Source organism: Leptonychotes weddellii, chromosome 4, assembly GCF_054177405.1.
Source record: "Leptonychotes weddellii isolate Sample4059 chromosome 4, ASM5417740v2, whole genome shotgun sequence".
Classification (NCBI taxonomy): Eukaryota; Metazoa; Chordata; class Mammalia; order Carnivora; family Phocidae; genus Leptonychotes; species Leptonychotes weddellii.
In genome coordinates this window covers 157,529,719-157,553,659 of record NC_138372.1, presented here as the reverse complement: position 1 = coordinate 157,553,659, position 23,941 = coordinate 157,529,719, and the positions used below count along the sequence as shown (strand labels likewise).

The following is a 23,941-nucleotide window of genomic DNA, read 5'->3' as shown; positions in this document are numbered from 1 at the left end:
TTTTTAAGATTTTATTTATTTATTTGAGAGAGAGAGAATGAGAGACAGAGAGCATGAGAGGGAGGAGGGTCAGAGGGAGAAGCAGACTCCCTGCCGAGCAGGGAGCCCGATGCGGGACTCGATCCCGGGACTCCAGGATCATGACCTGAGCCGAAGGCAGTCGCTTAACCAACTGAGCCACCCAGGCGCCCCAAAATATAACTCTTTTCAAATATATTTTTAAAAATTCCCTCTGCATCTATGGTTATATGACTTTTTTTTTTTTAGGCATGACTCTGGATCAAATTATTATGGTTGGATTTTTTAAAAAAACAATTTGAATACTTGTCTCCTAATAGAATAGGGTTGTTACTGTGTGGTAATGAATATGTTCGGTTTTAATTTAAACTATATTCTGCTTTTTATGCTTCCAAATTGTTTTCTCCTTACCACCCTCTCCTTAGCCATATTAAGATGTTCTATCCCGACTCGTGGCCAAGAAATTTTTCATCTCATTTCCACACTAGTACTGCTTAACTTAGAATTTTCTTCATCCTCGATTTCTTTACAGAAGCCAACCCTAAAACAGCATCGAGTCTCCTTGCACTCCTTCGTCTTCCTTCTGCCTGTCAAACTGTTGAAGCATTTTATAATTGTGGGTTCCCATTACTATTGGTCTGTTATATTAGTTTTTTGAGGAATCATTTATTGTTAACATTATGGCTTACTACCGTATTAACAACTGTTATTCATAAGTAATTCCATACCACTTAAAAAAATACTCTATTTTGATTTCCTCCCCTATTGGGTTTGTAATTCTAATTACTTGTTTGGCTCTGGATCTCCTTGCATTTTTGTTGTTCAGGACAAGTACATGAATGGGATGTTTCGCGGGTCATTCAATGTCAAAGATGATCCTTCTGTTGCCCTTTCAGGCAATGACGTCTCCGCTGGCTGTAAAATGTGAACAGCACACTCCCTCTAGCATCTAAGGTGCCGTTCCACTGCGTTCGGCGTACGATGTTAGTAGGTAACTGGGTACAAATTTACTCTCCTTTTGTGGACAGCATCTCCCTCACTCCCCCCTATCCCACCCCCACACAGCTGGATGCTTAGAGTTTACTCATTTTTTAAGTATAACAATTATGTTAGAATATATTTAAAAGAGAATTTTTCATGATTCTTTTTGTTAATAACCGCTTTATTGAGATAGAATTCACATGGCATAAAATTTCTTCATTGTTCTTTGCTGGCCCCCCTCTCAGCCCTTCGACGTGGAGATTCCCGATTCCCTTTAGCCAAAGTGGTGGTGAGCGTGTGAGGTTTGACATGCAAGCTCAGGCTTCCGTCTTGAGCCAGAAGCCTATCCAGCACACCCTGAAAGTGGACTGTGGCTGCCACACGGCTACCCCTCCCTCCTGTCCCTCAGGCTCCATCTTGGAACATCTTTTACTTTCTCTATACTCTTTGGCTTTCTCATCGGATTCCTCTTCTTTCTCTGTGGTTTTGCCAGGTCCAAACCTCAGCCCCCTCCTCTCATTCAACATACTCTTCCTGGCTCCAACTACCATCTCTATCGGTGATTCTTTGGCCCCTCCCCAAATACTGTTTCTGTAGAAACTTTCTCCCATCAGCAACGCATCTGTCATTAAGCATGGTGATTCTCACCTACAGGGATATCCTGAAACTTCAGGAGGGGCATTTACAGCTTGAAGAAGCACTTCTGCCCAGGGCCTTTCGTCTGAGACACATCTGTTCCGTCTCTGGCAAATGGCACCATCATCCACCGAGCGGTCCACTCCAGAAGCCTGGAAGTCGCTGCCACTGGACTTGAGGACAGAGATGGCGTCTTGTCTACTTCACTATCATTCATCAGGATGTACTGGATAGGCTTCTGGTTCAAGATGGTAACCTGAGCTTACATATTAAACTTCACACATTCCCCACCACCTTAGCTAAAGGGAATCGGAATCTTCACCTCAAAGGACTCAGGGATGGCCAGCAAAAGAATGAAGAGGGCCTAACACACAGCAACACAACAAATATTTGTTGAAGGAATGAATGCAGTCAATCACTAAATTCTGTGGTTTCCAATTCATTTTCTTTCCACTCATCCTCTTTCCTTTCATCCATAGTCAGTAGTTTAGTTAAAATCACTATTATTGTCTGCTTGGCTTACTGCCAAAGTTTGCCAGGCTCCAGTCCTGCTTCTCCCAACCTGTTCTCTGTAGGCTATAGTCACTTATCTTCCTCACAGATCAGTTCTTATCCCCTCAACTTAAGGCCTTTCAAAATCAAATCCAAATTTCTCAATATAATATACAAGCTGATAATGCCCCTGATGTTGTACACAGCATTCCTTCTACTTGGGAGAATAACTCAGGTGTCATTGTAAGGAGAATTTCTTGATGTCCCAAAGCTGAATTAAACATTCATCTGATGTGTTCCCCAAAGTATCCCGTATTTCCCCTACTATTACATCTATTCTGTACTGTAATCGTCTTTTTACTCGTCTGTCTCCTCAACTACAATGGAAATTTTGATGGGTGGGCCACTGTCCTTTTCACCTTATCTCAGTGCCCTGCATGGTTCCTGACATGGAGTAGGCATTTAATGGGTATCAGGTGAATGAATGTATTTTCAAACCCCACAAGAGTCCATGCAAGTAGAGAATTTTGGAATTCCATCATGGGAGAGGGATTCTGAATCCAGCTGAGATCCATAAACAGACATTAGGAGTGCATGAATACCACAGAATTGTACCCAACATTTTATGTGCATATACATTTGTTAAGGGTAATTTTTAGACTGCCTAAACAGTCAATCCTAAAAATTTAAGAAATGCTTGGTTAGAAAGGACTATTCTAAAGTGTATTACAAACGAACAAAACCAAAACGTAGACACACACACACACACACACACACAACACATAGACACACACAGGGATTGACCCAATGACATCAAGCCCTAGGGTAAACTTTTCCTGAAAAGGGACAAGAGGCAGAGACTCAAGCTGCAGAAGAGCTGAAGAAAAACACACGCCAGGAAAGAACTGAGGGAGAAGAGGAACTTCTGTTTCCTTGGCCATTTTACGCAGGGTCCTCATGCACTCAGTGTGTGAAAGGGTGGCTTCCATACAAAGGGTCTATCAGGATCTGAGGAGATCTGTATAATTTTGAAAACTGAAAACTTCAGCTTGCCATAATGCTACCCAACTTAAGACAAGTTCTATTCTACAATCCAGCTGTCTTTTCCGTTCTGGCTAGTGAATCCCTATCTAGACTCTCACCTTCAACAGAAGGAAAGAGAAAAAGGAAAAGGAAGGCAGTTGGCTGGGCTTATGACAAGGGAGGGGCAGGAAGAGGAGGTCAAACCCTCACCACTTCTCAGGTGATCCTCCTTCCCTGGCTCACTCTACTCCTTTATTCATAGTACAGTGTATGTAGTGTCCTATTTGGAGGAATCGTGAAATTATATCAGGCACTTTGGTAAAATGATAAGATGTATGTAAGTTCTGAAAAACACAGGTAATTTTGAAAGTTCTGGGTGTTTTTTTTTAAATAAATGCTGACCATGTGCATCCTCTCCCTAGGTAATTAAACATTTAATAAAGGAAGGGAATATGATCTTTCTTCTTTTGGTAAGCTCTCCTATCAGCATAAAACAAAGCAAAAAGGTTTGCTTTAGAAAATGTTCACTTTTGCCTAAGATGCTGCACTAATCCACAGATGTAGGACAGGTACTTCAGAGTGGTGATAGGCTTGATTATTTCGTGTTTCAATGCCACCTGGCCTAACTTCCATTACTGCGGAGTCCGCAGGGTGGCTACTGATCTCATGTCCACGATGTCTCTGGCTGTGAAACAAACCTTGCTTACAAGGGGCTGGAAACTGGACCCTGTCCGCATCAGCATCATCTTTCATCCAAAGAAAATGAAAGCCGCTTGGCAAACTGGGTCAAAAGGCTTGGTGAATTCATTGGTTACTTAATTAGCATCTAGGTAATCAGGAATGGTCCACAACTACCTGTCTAGCAATTCAGCCCCGTATCATTTAACAACACATAAGAACAGCTCTGTCATGATGTACATGGATAGAAGCCTCATGAATTTATTATATATACTTATAATCCAACAGTGTGTAATTCTGCTACAGAACTCCAATTGTATAAATGGAAAAACTGTGACTGTTAAAAAAATAGGTTTTAAAAACCAAGTCTGTAAAAACATCTTTTTAAGATTCTATATTAATCTATGCTATCTGGAATTTTGGTGAGGTTTTAATCTATTCATAAAAATATATTATTTTAACTAGTAGTGACAACTGAGGATTGCTCTGGGTAAATTCCTGATAAATTTATGGTGAAATTTAGTGGTCAGTCATGCTGGCTGGAAGCAGGAGAACAGGAGAAAGGGGGAAAACCACAGTTTAGTAAAGTCCCTCCCACCTGACAGTGTCTTATTTGAGGTAATAGTCATCACTTAGAAAAAAATTCCAGGATTCACTCAAGAGTTGTAATGGGTTTTGCCCTGTTATCTACTCTGATACCCTTCTTAGCAAGAAATTGCTGTGAATGATTTATTGAAATCTGGCCTAAGTTCCGTTACATTCATAGATGAGCTGAACATGTCACATGTGTGGTATGTGAAACCCTTTCAAATGCTACGGGAGCTGTTTTGAGGAGAGAGAGAAAGATGAGAACGGAAGAAAAAAATTCTATAACCTCGTTCATTGCCTGCTCTACTTGCATCCTTATCCTTAATCTTGTCGACCTCATTGTGTCCTCCATCTTCTTTAGGTTTCGCTGCTGCAAGAGAGACCCAGATTAGGAAGTGACTTGAGAATGATGCCAGGATCGATGTGGACAATGAGATGAGAGCCAGAGTGAAGCCAGAAGAGGCTGAGAAGCCAGAATTGGAAATGAGTTGTCAGAGATCCTCATGATGTGGCATTGACAATATATATATTCCATCCCTCCATACAGGTGTGAAATTTGCCAAACCAAACAAGTAATACTCACCCAGAAGAACAGGGTCTACTCTCACTGACAATATTATTTGGTACTCTCTAACTGAAATGTGCACATTATGAAGATGTTCTTAAGAGATTACTTCTGGGCAGAATTATGCTGGTGACGTGTGGAATGGAAAGGCAACATGAAGCATGACGACATGGATGGGCATCACCTGGGAAATCCAGCAATCCGCTCCCAACAGATGCCCTCAAGGTAGCATTTACCTTGATGAGCCTCACAGACTCTGATACCCGATCTCTTTTGACTGGACCCAGGAATGCAGACTCATGCTAACAAAACTCACAAGACACTGATGTATTAAAAAAAAAAAGAAGAAGAAGAAGGCGACTTTATTATTTACAGTGAACAGCAGAAGATTCAGGCTACTGAATGTCCATCAGCCTGATAGTGCATTATCTCCTTGGGAAGACAAATTATCAGAGGGAAGCTTGGTGGGCGTGGAAGCAGAGCAAGTGGAGTTAATTACACAGGATTCCAGCACAAAATGGCATGAGGCTCTGCAGCTTTCCACAACAGGGTTATCCACCTGCCAGGCAGGCTGGATGCATGCCTCAACCTGGCAGGTGCTATTGGTCAGACAGTGCTTGGTTGGGTATCACAACACTTAAATTGATTGCTTTTCCTTTTCTCTGTTTTAGGGACAGAGAAAATGCTCTTCTGATGGAGATTTTATATGTTTGGGAGTTTTTAAGATGCCAGTACCTTCAATTATAGTCAAATCTTACTGTCCAAGGAGTCTTCATGTTTCTTAGGTTCACGTTGGCTCTCTTGGATTTAATCTGGTAGATGTGCATTTCTTAGTTTAATTTTCAGAGAGTATTTTCATTTTCCAGCTTTCTGAGATCAAAAGGGGCACCGCACGGTGGACTCCACACTTGCCTACAGGTTCCACAAAGTGTCAGTTAAAGTCAAGCCAACCTGTATTCGCTGTACCAACTGTATGCTCACTGCTGTACCAGCTACAAAATAACATTCAAAAGAGCCTCTAAGGAAATGTTGTATCTCCTGGATGCCTACAGACTTTTGCTCTCTTTAAGGTACAAGAAATAGGAAGATAAGCGCAACATTGTCTTGTTCCCTTTAAAAGCTCCAGCCTAACAAAGGAACAAGATATGTGTTAAAAAAAAAAAAAAGGGTACTGTGCCAAGTGGCATGAAGCATGGCAGCGGGAGTACCTTTTATACTCACAGGTAGAGACAGAAGCCACATCTTTCAGTAAATCTGATTAAAAAAAAAAAAAAAGACCTAAATAATAATGATGATTACTTTAAAAAAATTTAACAACAGTGAAGCACGAAGTATAGGTTCCTTCCTTTCTACTTCCCCACCCCTGTTCTACCTTTCAAGGTTGCCCTCAGTAGTTTGGTGAACACTCTTCCAGATCTTTTTCTATGTACATGAAACACACACACACACACACACCTGCAGCCCCAAACACATATTTATATATGTATACAAACATAAATTTATATATTCTATCAACATGTAAAATTTATGGATTACACATCCCATTTACGATATACACACACATGCATGCATCCGTTTATATAATATATACACATGGGTGGGATCGTACTATATACATTGTTTTACAACTAATTCTTCTACATTTAATTCTTTGTTGTCAATTATGACATGTATATAGAAAATTACACAAAATAAATATGCTGTTTAGAAACTAAATTTCCCTGGATAGCTGCCACCAGGTCAATAAATAAAAAGTTCGGAGTACCCTAGAAACTCCCTGCATCCACCGCCCCCCAACCAAATCATCATGCTGAATTTTATGTTAATCATTTCCTTAGTTTTACTACCCATAAGGCAGGCAGAGCTCAAATTCTCCTGCATTGGTAAATGCCCGTAGGGCTACAGCAGCTTGGTTCTTTAAGCCTCCATGCACTCTCACTGTTCCTTAGATTTCCTTTGATTTTCTGCCCTTTGATGCTCTGAGGATGTTTTCTTCTACATATTCAACAGTTTGGATGGTTTTCAGCAAGAGGATTGTTCAAATAACCCGATGGGCCATATTTCCAATAACAGAAATCTGTGTCACTTCTCAATTCTTACGTACTATATCCTAATGCCTGAGGGGTTATGAGAAGCAAACATCCTTAATTTTCCACAGCACAAACACTTAAATATCCAAAAAATGCACAAGGAGTAAAGAGCAAAGGAATGGACATGAGAATGAATATATGGTTACTTCTGCTCTTGTGGGGTTGCTGATTTCTTTCTTTGAAGGAAGGTAAGAATGTAGATGCATAAAATGATCTGACATCAAACAATATGAGGCAATAAAGCAATGTGTTTAAATGAAATCACTTCCACTCACCAAACATGGAAAGATTTCCAAGATATACTGTCAGGTGAAAAAAAGAAAGTCGTGGATGGTGTCTGTGTAGAAAATAGATCTATCTGTATCTATCTCCCACATGTGTAAATAGGTGTGTGTATATGTGCCCACACACATTCTTGTTTATGCACTGAAATATGATGGTAAAGACAGGCAACAGTGGTTCCTTCTATGAACTGGGATTGGGAAACCCCAGGAGTTATCTTTTCACTTTTAAATATCCTATACAATATTTTTACATGAAGCAATGTATTACTTTTATAGTTCAGAGAGAAAAATTTTAAATTACATTCAAGGGCAAACATATCTGACAAAGGAAATCATGAAGAAAAAACAGATAGGAAGACATAAATTATTGGAGAAGGCTTCTTCAAAAAGATGGGACTTGAAATGGGCTCCGTAGGGCTGGTAGAGTTCACACTGAGAGGACAGGGCTGGGGGGGAAGCAGGTGACATGGACAAGAGCTGTGTCTGAACAGACGTTAGGAAGAGATGAGAATGGTAACTAAGGAGGACCATAGGGAAGCTCACCTGGCTAAAATTAACTCCAGTTCACACTGAGAGATATGATTACATGGACACAGCACAGCCATAGCACAAAATGTGGAATGTCATCAATATTAAGAGTTTATCATTGGTTTGACGGGAAATAGAAGTCATTACAGGTTACTTACAAGGTAGTAATAAAATACTAACCTCATGGAGTAGTTTGTGCAAAATGAAATCAAACGTGAAAAATCCCTAATAATTTGTAAAGTGCTGGATCAGCAATTATAGCTTTTATTAGGCAAGAGTTACATTTTAGGGAGATTATCATGGTATTTTGATATGGAATGAACTACAGGGGCAGAAAGACTCAGGGCAAGGAGATTCCTTAGCAATATAATATTCCTGTAAGAGCTTGCCCAGTTTTCACAACCTGAAACATGCAGATAATCAGGTTTGTTAAGGATTAAATGTACATAAAATGGCATGGCCACAAAGTATTAGTTCATTTCTTCTCAACTGTTATAGTCCAGATGTATGTTGATAAAGATCAGAACTGATGCCCTGGTCACAGGAATGAAAAAGATAAAGCCAGAGGTGCCAGAGCTGCCTGGGTAGCTCAGTCATTCTGACTGGATTTTGGCTCAGGTTATGATCCCAGGCTCCTGGGATCAAGCCCCACGTTGGGCTCCGTGCTCAGTGGGGAGTCTGCTTGAGGATTCGAGATCTCTCCCTCTCCCTCTGCCCTCTCTGGAATAAATAAATAAATCTTTAAAAAAAGAAAAAAGCAAAAGATAAAGCCAGAGATTTTTCTAAATAAATAACCTATAAGGACCTATTTCTTACATGAAGGAAATGAAAGAGGAAAAGATGATTTCTAGGTTTCCAGCAGGGGAGACTGGTGGAATGATAATGTCCCTGACAGAAATCTACCAGAACTAGTTACAACTCTGGAATGTGATCATGTTTTGTAATGTACTTTGGTCACCATCATATGAAAATCTTGGGAAATAATATATCTTGTTTACCTGCTAGTTCCTGTCAGAGAATAACTCATTTAAAAGAATGTTAAAGGTTCTACATACTTTAGGGGCGCCTGGGTGGCTCAGTCGGTTAAGCGTCCAACTCTTGGTTTTGGCTCAGGTCATGATCTCAGGGTCATGAGATTGAGCCCCTGCATCGGGCTCCACGCTCAGTAGAGTGTGTGCTTGGGTATCTCTCTCCCTCTCCCTCTGCCTCTCCCCACTGCACTTAACTCTCTCTCCCCAAAATAAATAAAAGAAATTAAAAAAAAAAAAAAACAAGAAAGAAAAAGTTCTACATACTTGAAAAGGTAAAAAGAAAGAGGGGGAAGAGGGAGGAGGAGGAGAAGAAAAGAAATACATTATTCTTTCACAGTAAGATGGGAAGGGAACATAGGAGAGGATGCAGATGAAACAAAACTGGCCATAAACAGTCAACCAACTGTTGAAGGTAGGATGAGTACACACAGAAGTCCATCTTCTACTGTGCCTTCAGACTGAGCCTCCTGGAAACGTGCCGCTATGGCATGTGGATTAGTTTGAGCTGAAGACAGTCAAGGCCCAGAAGAGTCAGGAAGAGCTTTTTACCTCCTGCTTACTGCCTCTAACAATTTAAATAGAGGGCCCCGTCCCAGAAGAGAACTATCACCAGAGATAACTACACAGTGTGAGCTAGGTGTGGTAAAGCTGGGAGGAGCTGACAGACCCTACTCGTTCTAAGTCCTGTCTGTGTCCCATGGTCTCTGCAAGGTATGACACACATTTGTTTACCAAACATCTGCTCTTCCCATCTCCCTGTGAACTGTCTTCCTCCCCTTTGAAGCCCCAGACTCCTGCCCCCTTCTGCTTGGCTCAGGATGGCATATAAGCCTCAATTAACTGTGTTTGAGCCTCTCATGACTCTATGGGGCTCCTGTACCTATGCAATTAAATTTGTTCTTCTCCTGTTTAAACCTTCTAATCTCCCATTAATATTATGTCAGCTTAATTAACAGACCAACTAAAAGAATCTAGAAGGGTAGAGGAAAAATTTTTCCTCCCTAGACCTACTTTGTATATTGAATGTTTCATAATAAAAAGTTTAAAAAAGGCACACACCCAATTTTTCAAGACTGTTTTCTAACTCTAAATCTAAAAAAGGCTTATAATATTATTAAGAACAACAAAAAATATGCCATCTTGAGAATAATGAGTTAAGATTTCTGGAGTTCCTGAGGCTTATTTGCCCAACAACAAAAATTATGTTGTATATGTTGTACACTTGTATAAAGCATTTTCACAGGCATTACCTCAATTGATCTTCACAATAACACTGTGAGATCGGGTTGGTAATATTCTAATTTATGAAAAAGAAATGAGGCTCAGAGGAATTAAGTGACTTTCATTCATGCACTCATTCATTCATTCCACATTTACTGAACACCTCGCATATGTCAGGAAGATCTGTCCTAGGTATTAGGAATTAAGACAAAGAAAATGTGAAAATGTGATTCCTTCTTTCAAGAGGTGCAGAGTCTAGTAGGGGGGACAGATTTATAAACAGAATTACATGAAGATGTGATGCAAGTTACAATGAAGTGTTTTCCAAAAACTTTTTTACCATGCTCTGCAGTAAGAAATACATTTTACCTTACAACCCAGTGTACAGAACATATGTTAAAATGAACAAAAGTTTGCATGGCACATGTGGTATTTTCTAATATACCCTGTTCAGTATCTTTCCTTTACAATAAAATGCTGGTCACAACCTTTTACAATGATGTCATTATTCACTAGTGGGTTGTGACCTACAGTGTGCAGAAGTGCTATGATCAGAGTTCTGAGGTTAACACAAAAGGAAACACAAACTCTGTTCCAGGCAATGAGAAAAAGCTTTCAAGAGGTTGCTCTGTAAGCACTTAACAATATTAAAGCTGCAGAACTAGAACAAAGGTCTTGAGATGCTTTAGTCACTTTGTTTTTACAGTCACTGCTGTTTTAGGCTAGCCAAATACAAAGCAGCAGTAGACTGTGAATCCAGATCAGCTATGGAAAAAAACTGTTTTCTTGAAGAGATGTCAGCAATCATTCATTCACATTTACTAAATCCTCACTGTGGCACAGCACTTCCTGTAGATTGGCTTATCCTGCTTCTACCTGTAAAACAACTATAAACATCCTACGACTCTACGGCTTATTCTATGACTAACAGCCTTAAATATCTGCTCTCTCAAAAATGCTCTAGAATGAAGCCTTAAAAAACAAGAGACCAGGATTATACGTGTAGAATGTAAAATCAGATACTGTCATTTTTATGAACTACCCATCTATACTGTGATTTTGTTCAGTGCTTTAATCCTCTCCCTCAGAGTCTCAAATATTTACTGTCCAAGCAGGGCAGCTGTACCTGGTGTGTACTGAGCTCAGAGGAGGAAAGAGCTAGTAAAAGCTGATGGCTCCAGGGGAACTAAGTAGCTCATGCTGCTGCCCTCTGCTGTCTAAGAAAGACAGGGGCAAGATCAGGGGGACCCATCCATTTGATTGGGCCATGCCATTTCTTCCAGTAGAAATGTTTCCATTTTTATGTACGTGTTTTGAGAATCTATTTGCCCAAGTGCACCAAAGACTCTTTTTCCTTTGTGCCTTATTTTATCCATTAAGCAATAAAAAAGAAAAGGTGCTTTCCCACATCAGTACATCATCAACTTACAATGGTACCACTATTCTTTGGGTATTCAATAAATATTCATCAAGGATACTGATATATTGAGGCTGATAGGAAGCAGACAAAAGGAAGAAAGTTAACTGAACTTCACGAGATTTGGAGGAACTACAGCTGTTTTTCATCCCTACTTCCCCAAAGGGAAACATGCCTTGAATATTAAGAATAAAAGATTTTGTTGGCTGAAGGTTGAGAAAACAGTATTCTTTTTTTTTTTTTTTAGGATGGCTTCTTTTTTTTTTTTATTCTTATGTTAATCCCCATACATTACATCATTAGTTTTAGATAAAGTGTTCCATGATTCATTGTTTGTGCATAGAGAAAACAGTATTCTTAATTAAAATCAAACCGAACTGAACCACCCCCAAAACACCAACCAGCATTTGTGCCTTTAATCATATAATTGTAGGATCTTAATAAATGGAAAGTATTTTGGGCTAGGCTTTATAGGTATTAACTCAGTAACAGAGGACTAGCCAGAAGGAAATGAGAATTATACTTCTGAGAAAGTTACTGAAAAGCATTAGCCATTTATAAAGACATTCTGATCTCTGGATGAATCTCCTTGTTTGGAAGACATGTTTAGGCTTGATATCTTTGACTATTTTAAGGAAGTCTGAATAGGCCAATGAATTACAATCAACAAGGTCTTAAAAAAAAAACGATTTTCCCATTTAGACTACACAAAAGAGTTATTTTAAGAATACTAATTCTTTAATTTAGACCAAGGATAGCATTTTCAAAAATTTGTAAATATTTAGTTGAGAATCAAATGATAAAACACTAACAATCAACTAAAGATATGTAGCTAAAAATAATATAAAACAGACTTCTGACTTTAATTTTTAATTATTCTTACATAGAAAATAGAACTAGGAGGGGCGCCTGGGTGGCTCAGTCATTAAGCGTCTGCCTTTGGTCCAGGACATGGTCCCAGGACCCTGGGATGGAGCCCCGCATCGGGCTCCCTGTTGTGCGGCGGGAAGCCTGCTTCTCCCTCCCCTACTCCCCCTGCCTGTGCTCCTGCTCTTGCTATTTCCCTCTCTGTCAAATAAATAAAAAAAAATCTTAAAAAAAAAAAAGAAAATAGAACTAGGAAAAAAATATACTGGCTCTATTTTGAGGATAAAGCTGAATTTCACCTAGAACATAAGCTTCGTATGATTTTACTTCACTACTCACTTCCAACTTTGTATGAAGCATCTCCAAATGACTGAACTCCTTTAGGCACCTCAAACTCAGTGTGTCCAAAATGAAACTCTTATTTGCTAACTCTTCCTCCTTGCCAACCTTCCCGAACACCCATTCTTCTTAATTAATTCCAGTGACCTTTAAAATGGATATGCACAAGAAAATCTACTGGAAAGGAGAGTAAAAAAATAAAACAGTAAAATTTCTGTACTGGATACATGCTGGAAAGTATTTAACTACTAAGGGGAGTATGATTAAAAAAAAAAAAAAAAAAGTTGAGACCACAAATCTAATCTAGTCCTCCTCATTGCCTTTAGACCATCGGTCTTCCCCATGCTTAAATTCCCCTTCCAAATCTCTTCTCTCCGTGTTTGCATCTCCGTTCCCACTGCCACTTTGGTAGTTAGACCCGCCACGTCTTGCTTGGACTTCTGTCATAGTTGTCAATCTTGTCTCATTTCTTGCAATATCTTTTTCCAACTCCCCCTTCACTCTGCCTCCGCTAGTCAGATGGTATCTTCGCTAGTCAGATAATATCACTCATCAAAAAAACAGCAACGCCCATGAACACCTAACATTGTTTTCAGAGCTTTCTATACTCTTATCTCAACTTAGGTAAGTAGAACGAATAAAAAAAAAAAAAAAAGGCAAAAAAGCATGAACTTCAGGCCTACGTTTGAGTTTTGGTCCTGCCTCTTACAAGCTTTGTGACTTTGAGGGAAATCACTGAGGCTTTCTGAGCTTTTGTTTCCATCTTTGAGTGGTGGTATAAATAGCTCGCAAACTGTCATGTAAAGCAAATGAGATTATAGATGAGAAGGAACTTAGCACAGAGCCAGGCACACGCTAATTGAGTACAATCGTTTGACCCCCTACCAGCTCTAAGCTCCCTGTTATTACACCGGCCCCGTGCCAACCCCCACCCTCCAACCCCAGCCTGGCATGGTATACACCAACCCCTCTGGAACATGTGCTTTCTCCAATACATGTGCTCCCAGCCGCCTGTGGGTCTGATTATACTATACTCCCAGCCTCACATGCCCTTTGCGGCTTTCTCCGAGGGAAATTCTACCCATGCCTCAAGGCCCAGCTCAAATGTTAACTCTTCCAGGAAGTCTTCCCTTTATTCCACTGATCAGAATTAACCACTTTTCCTTTGTGTTCTTCCTGCACACTGCTTGCGGCTTTACTTTAGTATTTATTTCGAGTCCTACTATTACCATTATATTAAATAGAAAATTATGTTTATATATATATATGTTACCTGCATAAATTATGAGCTTCTTGAAGGCAGAAAGCGTGCTTTTCCTCTTTTTATTCTCAGCAATTAACACCTTGTACAGGAAAGGATTTAATAAATGTCTGCTGATTGAATTAACAGATGTATGGAAAACACTTTCAAAAGGAGTAAATTTTTACCAGAACAAAACACAAACCACTTGTTCCAACTTTTGAAGTAATTTTTAGAAAACAACTTCTCCCTGAAAGATATACCATTATTTAATCTTTACGACACATAAATTTAAAATAACAAAGAAATGACCTAAAAATGGTGCCTTTTAATAGTGTAGACTCAATGCATAAATTATTTTTAAACTACCAAACTGACTTTAAAAAATGATAATATTCATTATTATCAATGGATAGACTACCAATGAGTATTAATAGAGGGTAATGATTCAAAGAGGAAAAAAATCACAATACAGTAATAAAATGGAATATTAGGCCTCATCTTAAAATCATGTTTTCAAATATTTAATCAGCTCACAGTATACTGAGTTAAATAATCAAGGACTGATCTCAAATTTGCAAGTGTATATTTCACAGGAAAAAAGACTAAGGAAATACAGACGTTGGTATGTGGCTATCTCTGAGTGGTGGGATAATTGGTGTTTTTTATTTTTTGTCCCCTACATTATCTGAATTTTCTACAATATACACAATTATATAGTTAGCAAAGTAATTTTAAAAAGATTGAATATAAAGAAATTCTAATTAAAGCTTAGTCAGGTTTGCAAATACTTAAGAGTCTTACTAGTCCAGTAAAAGATTTCCTGATCATTAATATTAATCTCAATATATTCAGGTAGACGTCATTAAAAATCGAAAATTAATGCCATAGTTTAGAAAAAGATACTAATAAAAGTTTTTCTTAATTGTAAATAGAAAGAGTAAGTAAGCATTTGACTAGTTATTTGCTAGGCGGCAAAGCACCAGCTCTGGATGGGGTAAGGCTCAGTTCCAGCTCGGCCACTTGTCAGCCGTGTGACTTGTTCTCTCTGAGCCATAGATACCCCATTCACAAATCAGGGAAAACCCCCACACTTTCTCACAGGTACCTGCAGAACAGATGCTGACACCACTGATAAAATCTCTACTACCAATGTCTAGGACATGGCAGGTCCTCTCCTGTCTCATGTCCCATGGATCTGGAGACTGTCTACCTGACTGGAAGATGGATGAGGATGAGTACGGGGGCTCACTCTGACTTTAAGGGAAACTAGAAAGTCTGGCGAAGCTTGCTGGGTGGCAAAGGCGGATTGTGAAACAGACCCTGAGTGTGCACAGGTATTTCAGACTGCCCAGCTATGCTGTGAACGTGGCACCGACTGGTGGACACCTCTGCGAAGTAGGATGGGGCCACTAAAGGAAGTTGATGGGGTTGGGGACACAGAAAGAAGAGAAAGAGGGAAGAGAGAACAAGTTGTGAAGCACAGTGCCATCGAAGGGGCAGAGAGAAGAGGAAGCCAAGGGAGAAAGCAGAAATAACCAGATTGTCAAACAGGGAGGAGTAAAGGGGAGAAAGAAAGTTGTCTTTTCCTCTCCTTTATCTTCCCCACAAATTTTCTCTCCCCATCCCAACCTCATCTCCAAAACTACATTTTTATTCTCAAGTGTAACTCCCATTCCCTCTTTGACAAGTGGCATTCCTTCCTCCAGAGTCAGGAAGTGAAAACCTGGGAAAACACTAATCTAGAGCTGCCTGCAATGCCCAAACTGGTTTTCCAACTCCCCAAGGCCTCCAAGCATCAAGGATGAGATCTCAGGGCGCTTGGGTGGCTCAGTCGGTTAAGCGGCTGCCTTCGGCTCAGGTCACGATCTCAGGGTCCTGGGATCGAGCCTGTGTCTGGCTCCCTGCTCTGGGGGGAGTCTGCTTCTCCCTCTCCCTCTGCCGCTCCCCCTGCTTGTGCTCTCGCACACGTGCTCGCACTCTCTCAAATAAATAAATAAAACACACAAAAAAAGATGAGATCTAGAACCGATCCTAGCTACAGATATGAGGGGGCTCAGTGCCGAGAAAGCAGCCGTTCACCCCTCTCTCCTTTCTGTTCCTGGCCATCTCCACGTCCTCACTTGCACCGTCTTCAATGACAAAGGATGCACTGTCTTCAATTACAGACAACCCACGCGAACGTCCCATGATTAGAATTCACCATCTGATAGTTGTATGGTCACCTTCCCTTTCCGGTAGATTTATAAAATGTTATTTTAAAATGTCAGGATTAGACATGTTTAAAAGAAAATTCACAAAGACTGGGGCACAAGAATATTTAGTCAAAAGTCACACTGCCCTCAGGGTAGAATTGCATGTCTTTCCGCAGTGCATCATCTTGATTACCAACATGTTAGTTTAATGTGTGGGGAAAAAGCTCAAGACAAAATGTTTGATTCTGGTTTTCTTGAAGAAAATGTATGCACTCTTTTTTCTTACAAATAAACATAGAGTTTGTGTTGAATCAAAAGTGTAAAGAATTACTAAGTGTTACGTATGTGGGTGCTAAGTGAGGGCAACTTCAGACTCAATGATACATTTCGATTAAGCTGTAACAAGTCTATTAAAAATTCATCTTTTGGAAATCATTACTTGAAAATTTTAAAAAACCCACAAAACTGGATATTTTACCTGGAAATGCACTCATTCTCTCTGCTTCACACTCACCAAGCAGAATGATTATTTGCCTACAGCAGCCCCAAGGTGGGCCTGCAGGGGGTGAAAACGGCAAGGTCCTTGCAGACAACTTTGTCCAGTGAGTAGGTACAATTTGCTCCCATGTTAAGACAAAACACTTTCTTATAAAATAGGCCAAGAAATTAAAAAAATACCCTACCAAATAAAAACAAATGTCTCCGAAAGCACACAATGAAACAGAGAAAAATGCCAGGGGAACTCCCGGGAGAAGCGTCTTTGCTCATTGTCCCTTTAGGCCCTTTAGGGGGGTGCTCCACCTACAGGATATGGGCACAGGGCAAGCTGACGATTTTCACTTCTACTTCTGCTGCAGCTATCGGGAACTTGGACAGAGCCAAGGAAGAAACAAGAGCAGCAGGCTCTGATAACTGTTTAGTAGTGGGGACTATTAAAAAAACAAAAAATTGGGGGGTTGGAGGTGAACGGAGTTGAAAGGACAAGATGAGAGAAGGAACACTGCCTTCAATTGAAGGAAAGCAAAGCTTTACTTTTAGCTGAGCTGTTTCCAAGCACTGCTCTCTGAATGGCAGAAACCAGCATTGGTTTAAGAGCTGATTTTAGTCTCTGAGGTCATGTGAAAGAACATGAAGTCCTCAGACTCAGCTCATTTTAGGGATTAGCACATATAGCCTAAGAAAGATATGCTGGGTATGTGGTAAATCACTCTCAGAATTAGCCTACTTATGAGGGCACTTTGTTTTAGCAACACGGACTTTAGCAAACCTACTCCAAAGTAATCATTCCTCTTAAAAAAAACCCTAATGCTCCACAAAAGAGATGCCATTATCGCTGGGTGCACTGACCTCCCATTTTCTCTTACTCTAAGAGTTCTTTCTTTTTCCTCAGTACATCAACAAGAGGCAGTTTATGTGACGGTTAAGGACATGGACTCTGCAACCAGATTTCCTGGGTCTGAATAATTAATATGAAGTTGGGCAAATTGCTCATGCTCTATGAGCCTCAATATCTTCCTCTGAAAAATGGGAATGATACCACCGTCTACACTTCACAGTACCCTGAACAGACCTGGTATATACAGTAAATGCTCAAAGAAATCAAAAGTTGCTATTGGTTTGTTTTGTTTTGTTTTTTCCAGATGTTACTACTGAAGGTCATGACATCCTTGTACCTAGACTTTAAAAAAAAAAAAAAAGCATATGATGAACATAGTTAATAATTTGCCTATCTGCCTCTCCAAGTGAAGACTGTACTTCTTGAAGGCTTATTAATCTTTTATCTCAAATATCTTGCAAGTTTCTGGCATATAATAAGAGCTCAATAAATGTTTGAGTATAGAGATGAATAAAAGGAAAGGAACAAAGCTTGGCGGGCCAAATAAGGTGAGCAGTTATAATAGTGGTCATATAAGCAAATGCAGATTTAATGAGCTTTTATTGAATACCTACTTTATGCTGGGCCCTGCATGAAGACCTGAGGTTTTCTTCATACATTCCTATGGACAAGACACGTCTACATAACTGGCATAATAACAGACTGGCTACTCAGCCATGCTGAGATTCATTTAGACTAGACTTCTCAGTTTACAACCTAACTAGTGTTGGTTACCTAAATCTTGAGTTAATTTTCAAGCCATACAAATAACTCATTTATAGGTCTCCAAAATGCCGCAGGAGAGAGTCAGCGAGACCGCGACACAGGGGAATACTACAGCAGGACCTGGCATTCTCTCCTCTGGATCTAAGGCAGGATGATGGGACCCCTTTGGGATACAAAAAGCACCTTGGGGATATTTTTAGCACCCACACACAGCACCCAGTCAGAAAGCCCGACTTTAAAGGACCTCTTTAACCACAGAATAAGGAACTATGTTTTACATTCAAGACTTGGCAGCAACTCAATTTTCAAATGTTAGGTTTTCATGAAATCACCATATATCTCGGGGAAAATTCAGATCGATCTCCGCTTTTACTTTTTATTTTATTGGGAAGAAAATTTTAAGCCAGCATAAATGAATAAGTGGATTTCAGTCTTCTCAAAGGGCTCTCTGGGTGTGGCTGAGATCACTAACTTTGAAAACTTAGCAACACAGGATACATTATGAGTAAGTTCTTCGCTTTTTTTTTTTTTTTTAAATAATGATGCTAACTCACCAGATCCTTCTGAAAGAGTTCTTTTATTAATTTCAATGAAGTCAAGTAGAGAACAAGTTGTAATATGAAACACAATTTATGCAACTATGTTGAAATTCTCTGCCAGAGTTACATCTCCCAATGTAAGACTTTTATGGTAAAACAATTTCAAAATAATATCAAGCATTAGGTTAGGCTCATTTTGGTTTTAGGCTGTCATCGGAAAACTTTCTTTATAAATTATTGAAATCCTAAGGCAAAATGATTGTGCCTTTAAACAGAAAAAAAAATCATGTTCCCACAGTTTATAATAAAAGAGTTGAAACTAAGCCTCAATTGAAATTATACTGTTAGGCAACTCCAAAAACTAAACACAAAAACATGTTAAAATAAAAGATTGCAACACCATGGGAAAACCATCCTCATATATGTACTTTTAGATTCTCAGCCATTCCTGACCCCAGCCCAGATGAGACCAACCGATCCTTTATGGGTTTTCCTACAGTCAGCCAGCAAGCTGCTCACTCCCTCCTCAGCCGCAAGGGTTACTCAGGGAAAGGCATGCGATACATTTATTTAAAGGGCCAATAGAAATCCTGTGGGTGGGTTTGGTCTGCCTTTCAAAACCAATGAACTTCCCATTATATAACCTTTAATAACAAGAGAGGACTTTACAAGTCATACACCCAACTTAACTACAAGGCAGGCTATGTTACATGCCTCACCGTATTTAAAAAAAAAAGAAGAAAGAGAAAAAGCTTTCAGGATGGCATGTTTCCATCTTGTCAGGTAATGTCAGAAATTTAATGAATCCTACTTGGTAGTACTACTAAGCTCGTTTTTATAATGATTTTCAGGAAGTATGATGTTTTTGATCAGAAAAGGCCAAGCACCTAAAACAAAACCTCCATGACATTTTATTAATTCTTTATAAGATAAAGTAAGTCACAGGAGAATTCTGAGAATCTAGCCTTTCCAGAAAGCCCAAGAAAAATACTTCAGTTTCACCATTCTCAAATTCATTTGACTTTGAAACAAAATAAACATATTACTCTATTTAATATCGTTGCACAAGCGAATTCACAAGAATGAAATCTGTTCAGAGTTCCTAGAAAAAATGTAGCAATCCAGGCTGCCAACTTGTTCAATGTCAAGCTCTAGGCAGTAGAGCAGCACTAGCAGTAAATGACTCAGAGTGAGTCACGCTTAAGCTATTTTTGCTTTTAAAGTACTGCCAGGCACTGTGTTAATATTCAACCCAGAGTAAATTTAGCCCAACAAGAAAACAAGTGTTTCCATGGCTGCTTCTTCCCGGTGTTTATGGTATATGCGCAGCCATTAGGCACAGGAATCTAGCCAGATAAATTAAGTAGAAATGATCATCTTTCATTTATATCCAGGCTTTGGAACAGTGGAAACACTAAATGCAACTTAGGCTATCCTTTCATCTCCTTCTGCCTACCTGCCTCTCCCGAGACCAAAGAGCAAATATGTAGAGAGTATATACCATTAATGATGCATTTAAAAGTCTGTGCTATTAAAGCAACTTAGTGGGTTGTTCACGGATTTCACTTGGTTCTGTATTAAGAGTCATTTCTCTGATAGTATAGCCACAGGAGACTAAAATGCTTAAAAAGTATCTAGCAAAAACAGTAGAAAATGTGGACTACGGATGTCAAATGGAATCATTATACAGTATCATGTACAGTGAATGGTCAGTGTCTAGTAACATGTAATGTGAACACTCAGAAGGTGTTCAAAAAATATTGGTTGTGGGAGATGAATGGCTAGCATCTGACCTAAAACTATCTCAATTTTTCAGGATACGCTACTTCTATTACAAATGCGCATGGAGTTAAACTTGAGTATCACAGTGAATTAGAAATAGACGTTAGGACTTTTCCCTAAAAAAATGCACCTGTCTGTTGATAGCTCTTAGATTCCTTGGCACTATCTACAGACTCTATGCTACAGTCATATACAGTGGTGAGGTATGCTGCTCAGCAAAAAATATTAAAGCTAGCTACCTCAGCACAGGTGTTCCAAGTAGGATGCATGCACTGGGGTATGCAACATCTTCGAATTTCTATTTAAAAATAACTTTATCTAAAAAATGAGAAAAAAAAATTAGGTTTCACATAACGTACACACTGTATGCAGAACATGTATAAAAATACAAAATATCAGGAAGCGTGTGCTACCTCTGATGGGGGAGAACAGTGAAAAACGCATGAAGACCCCCTGCTTTCAGGAACACAGCCTCCCGAAGGAGTGAGCCTTCTCTTCTCTTCATGTTCTACCCCAGTATGTTTTTTTACATGTAAACGGTCACTGGCACAAAGGAAGTATAGGGGGAAAGGCTAGGTCAGCAAGCAACTGGAGAAGCCAGAGAAATGGTAATCTGAGCAAGCCAAGTCTGGAAAACAGCCACATAAAGTACCTTGGCACAGCTGTAATGACAGGACAGGGCATCCTGACAGTCACGCAGCCTAACCACACTCTGCATAAAAGCTGACTGGTGCTCTTACCAAGACACCTAGAACCACTAGGACTCCCTGAAAATTATCATGGAGGTTCAAAAGCTATTTTCAGCGAACTGGGAAAGCCTAGCACAAGTATAGTTACATAATGGACATCTTTCAAAACAAAACACATGTTTCTTGGAGAACAAGTGCAAAAGCGGTTCCTTGGTGCATAAGGAAGAAGCTCTTAAAATAGTCTCTAACTTGCCTGAATGGCATCTAGCACAGGGCATGGCATATAGTAGGAGCTTAATAGTGGAACAAACAGATGGAATACAAAACTGTATACCCACAAACATTGAATTTAAAACCCACGCGTTCTAAAGCTCTGTATCTGTGACCTTTATGTTTATTGCCTAGGTAACTTTCAGAATGTGAAAGCCCGAGGGACTGTAATTTATCAGAATTTTCTGCTTTCTGAGTCCCTTGATCACTGATTTCATTACCTCTACTAATAGCTCTGGGATCCTACCCATTTTTACCTGAAAGCTTACCTTAGTGGAGTATAAACAGTAGTTACATCTCCACAGAAGGAACATATTAAAATCCAAGCAGAGGCAAAGATGGAGAGGAATGAACAGTTGAAGCATGAGATTTTCAGGCCAGTGAAACCATTCTATATATTATAATAGTGCATACATGACATTCTGCATTTGTCAAAAACCCACAGGCCATTTGATCCAGTAATTCCATTTTTGGGTATAAAAAATTGAAAGTAGGGACTCAAACAGATATGTGTATACTGATCTTCATTAGCAGCATTCTAGCTGAGGTAGAAGCAACCCAAGTGTCCACTGACAGATGAATGGATAAACAAAACGTGGTGTATACATAGCATGGAGTATGTATTCAGCCTTAAAAAGGAAGAAAATTCTGACACATGCTACAACATGGCTGAACCTTGAAGACACCACGCTAAGGGAAATAAGCCAGACACAAAATGACAAATATTGTTTAATTTCACTTATATGAATGAGGTACCTACTACAAAAGTCAAACAGAGACAGAGAGTAGTAGTACAGTGGTTATCAGGGTCTGTTCAGTTACTCTTTCATGGGCACAGAGTTTCAGTGTAGGATCATGAAAAAGTGCTAGAGATGGATGGTGCTGATGACAGCATTAACAACCCGAGTGTACTAAATGCCATTGAAATGAATGCTGGAAAACAGTCGAGATGGCATATGTTAACATTTTGCCACAAAAACCCCACCACAGAACAGTATCATAAAAAGAGTGAACTCTTGGGGCGCCTGGGTGGCTCAGATGGTTGGGCGTCTGCCTTCGGCTCAGGTCATGATCTCAGGGTCCTGGGATCGAGCCCCACGTCGGGCTCCTGGCTCAGCGGGGAGCCTGCTTCTCCCTCTCCCTCTGCCTCTCACCCTGCTCATGCTCTCTATCTCTCCCTCTCAAATGAGTAAATAAAATCTTAAAAAAAAGAGTGAACTCTAATGTAATGATGGACTTTAGTTAACAGTACTCTATTAATACTGGTTCATCAATTATAACAAATACACCACACTAATATGCAAGATGCTAAATATAGGGAAAGGGCAGGAGGGAAGCCTATCAGAAATCTCTCCACTATCTGCTCGATTTTTCTGTAAAGCTAAAACTGCTCTAAGAAATAAAGTCTGTTAACTAAAAAGAAAGATCTAAGCAAAGGAGGTTGTTGTGTAGCAAACTCCTTCTTCTTATGTAGTGCTCTGTACTGTCTCCCAAGAGACTTTTTTCCTTATCTGAGACCGTGAGCCCCAACCGGTCAGGCTCCTTGCCTGCCCATTCTGATCTCATCTCATTTTGGTTCACGTATGTACTAGTCCTGGAGGCCCGGATTCTGCATTCTCTTGCCCCGTGGGCCCCATGAACGGTCAGAATAGTGACTAAATGAGAAGCACAACTCCTACCTAACTGCATTGGCAAACAACAAATCTCAACACTGTGTGAGCCAAAGAAAACTCGCATTTCAGGCTAATGTGGCCTGCAGACTTCTAGACTTCTGTGTGATTTAGAATACCGAGAGAGAGAAACAAGAAAAGAAAGGGCAAGTATGAGTGCCTTACGTAGACTCTCCTATTTATGACAATACATTTGAGCTGAATCACTCTATAAAAAATGTTTATTTATTAAAATACCAGAGACAAGCTTAGGCCTATGAAAGATATGGGCATTCAAATCCCATTTCAGAACAGCTAACCCTTTGGCCAAGTGAGAATGTAATTAGTAACATGACTGGCTTCATGTACACTGTTGAGATGTAGATAATCCTCTGAACGCTGAGAGGACATTCTTCTATGGGCTGATTCATTTTACTTCCAGTCTCCTCGAAGGGAAAATCATGTGGCAGAGAATAAAAGCTTAAAAAGAAAAAAAAAAAAAGCACAAATATCCAAGATTCCTTTCTCATAAAGGGGCCTACTCTTACAAAGCCAAGTAAGTTCTTTTCTTTCCTATTCTCATTTTCTACAAGAGAACTATAACCAGTTGTTGTTATATACTGTTAAACGCAATTTTTGGATCAGAATTATTATTACACATTGATCTTTAGGGTTTTCTTTTTGTTTTTTTTTTACTAGATCAGAGAATGTTAGACAT

At 39.6% G+C, this 23,941-nt stretch overlaps 1 protein-coding gene across 3 annotated transcripts in view; it reads right to left on the bottom strand.

Annotated features, from left to right (window-relative positions):
* The window catches only part of NSMCE2 (NSE2 SUMO ligase component of SMC5/6 complex), a 197,897-nt gene that overhangs the window by 87,354 nt on the left and 86,602 nt on the right, over positions 1–23,941 (bottom strand). For 2 of the 3 annotated variants that reach the window (XM_081816537.1, XM_081816540.1), the window contains one exon: positions 4,703–4,786. The exons of the other annotated variant lie outside the window; for it this stretch is intronic. In XM_081816537.1, the coding sequence (XP_081672663.1) occupies positions 4,703–4,786 (84 nt within the window). The remainder of the gene's footprint in view (positions 1–4,702; positions 4,787–23,941) is intronic. 3 annotated transcript variants of the gene reach the window in all.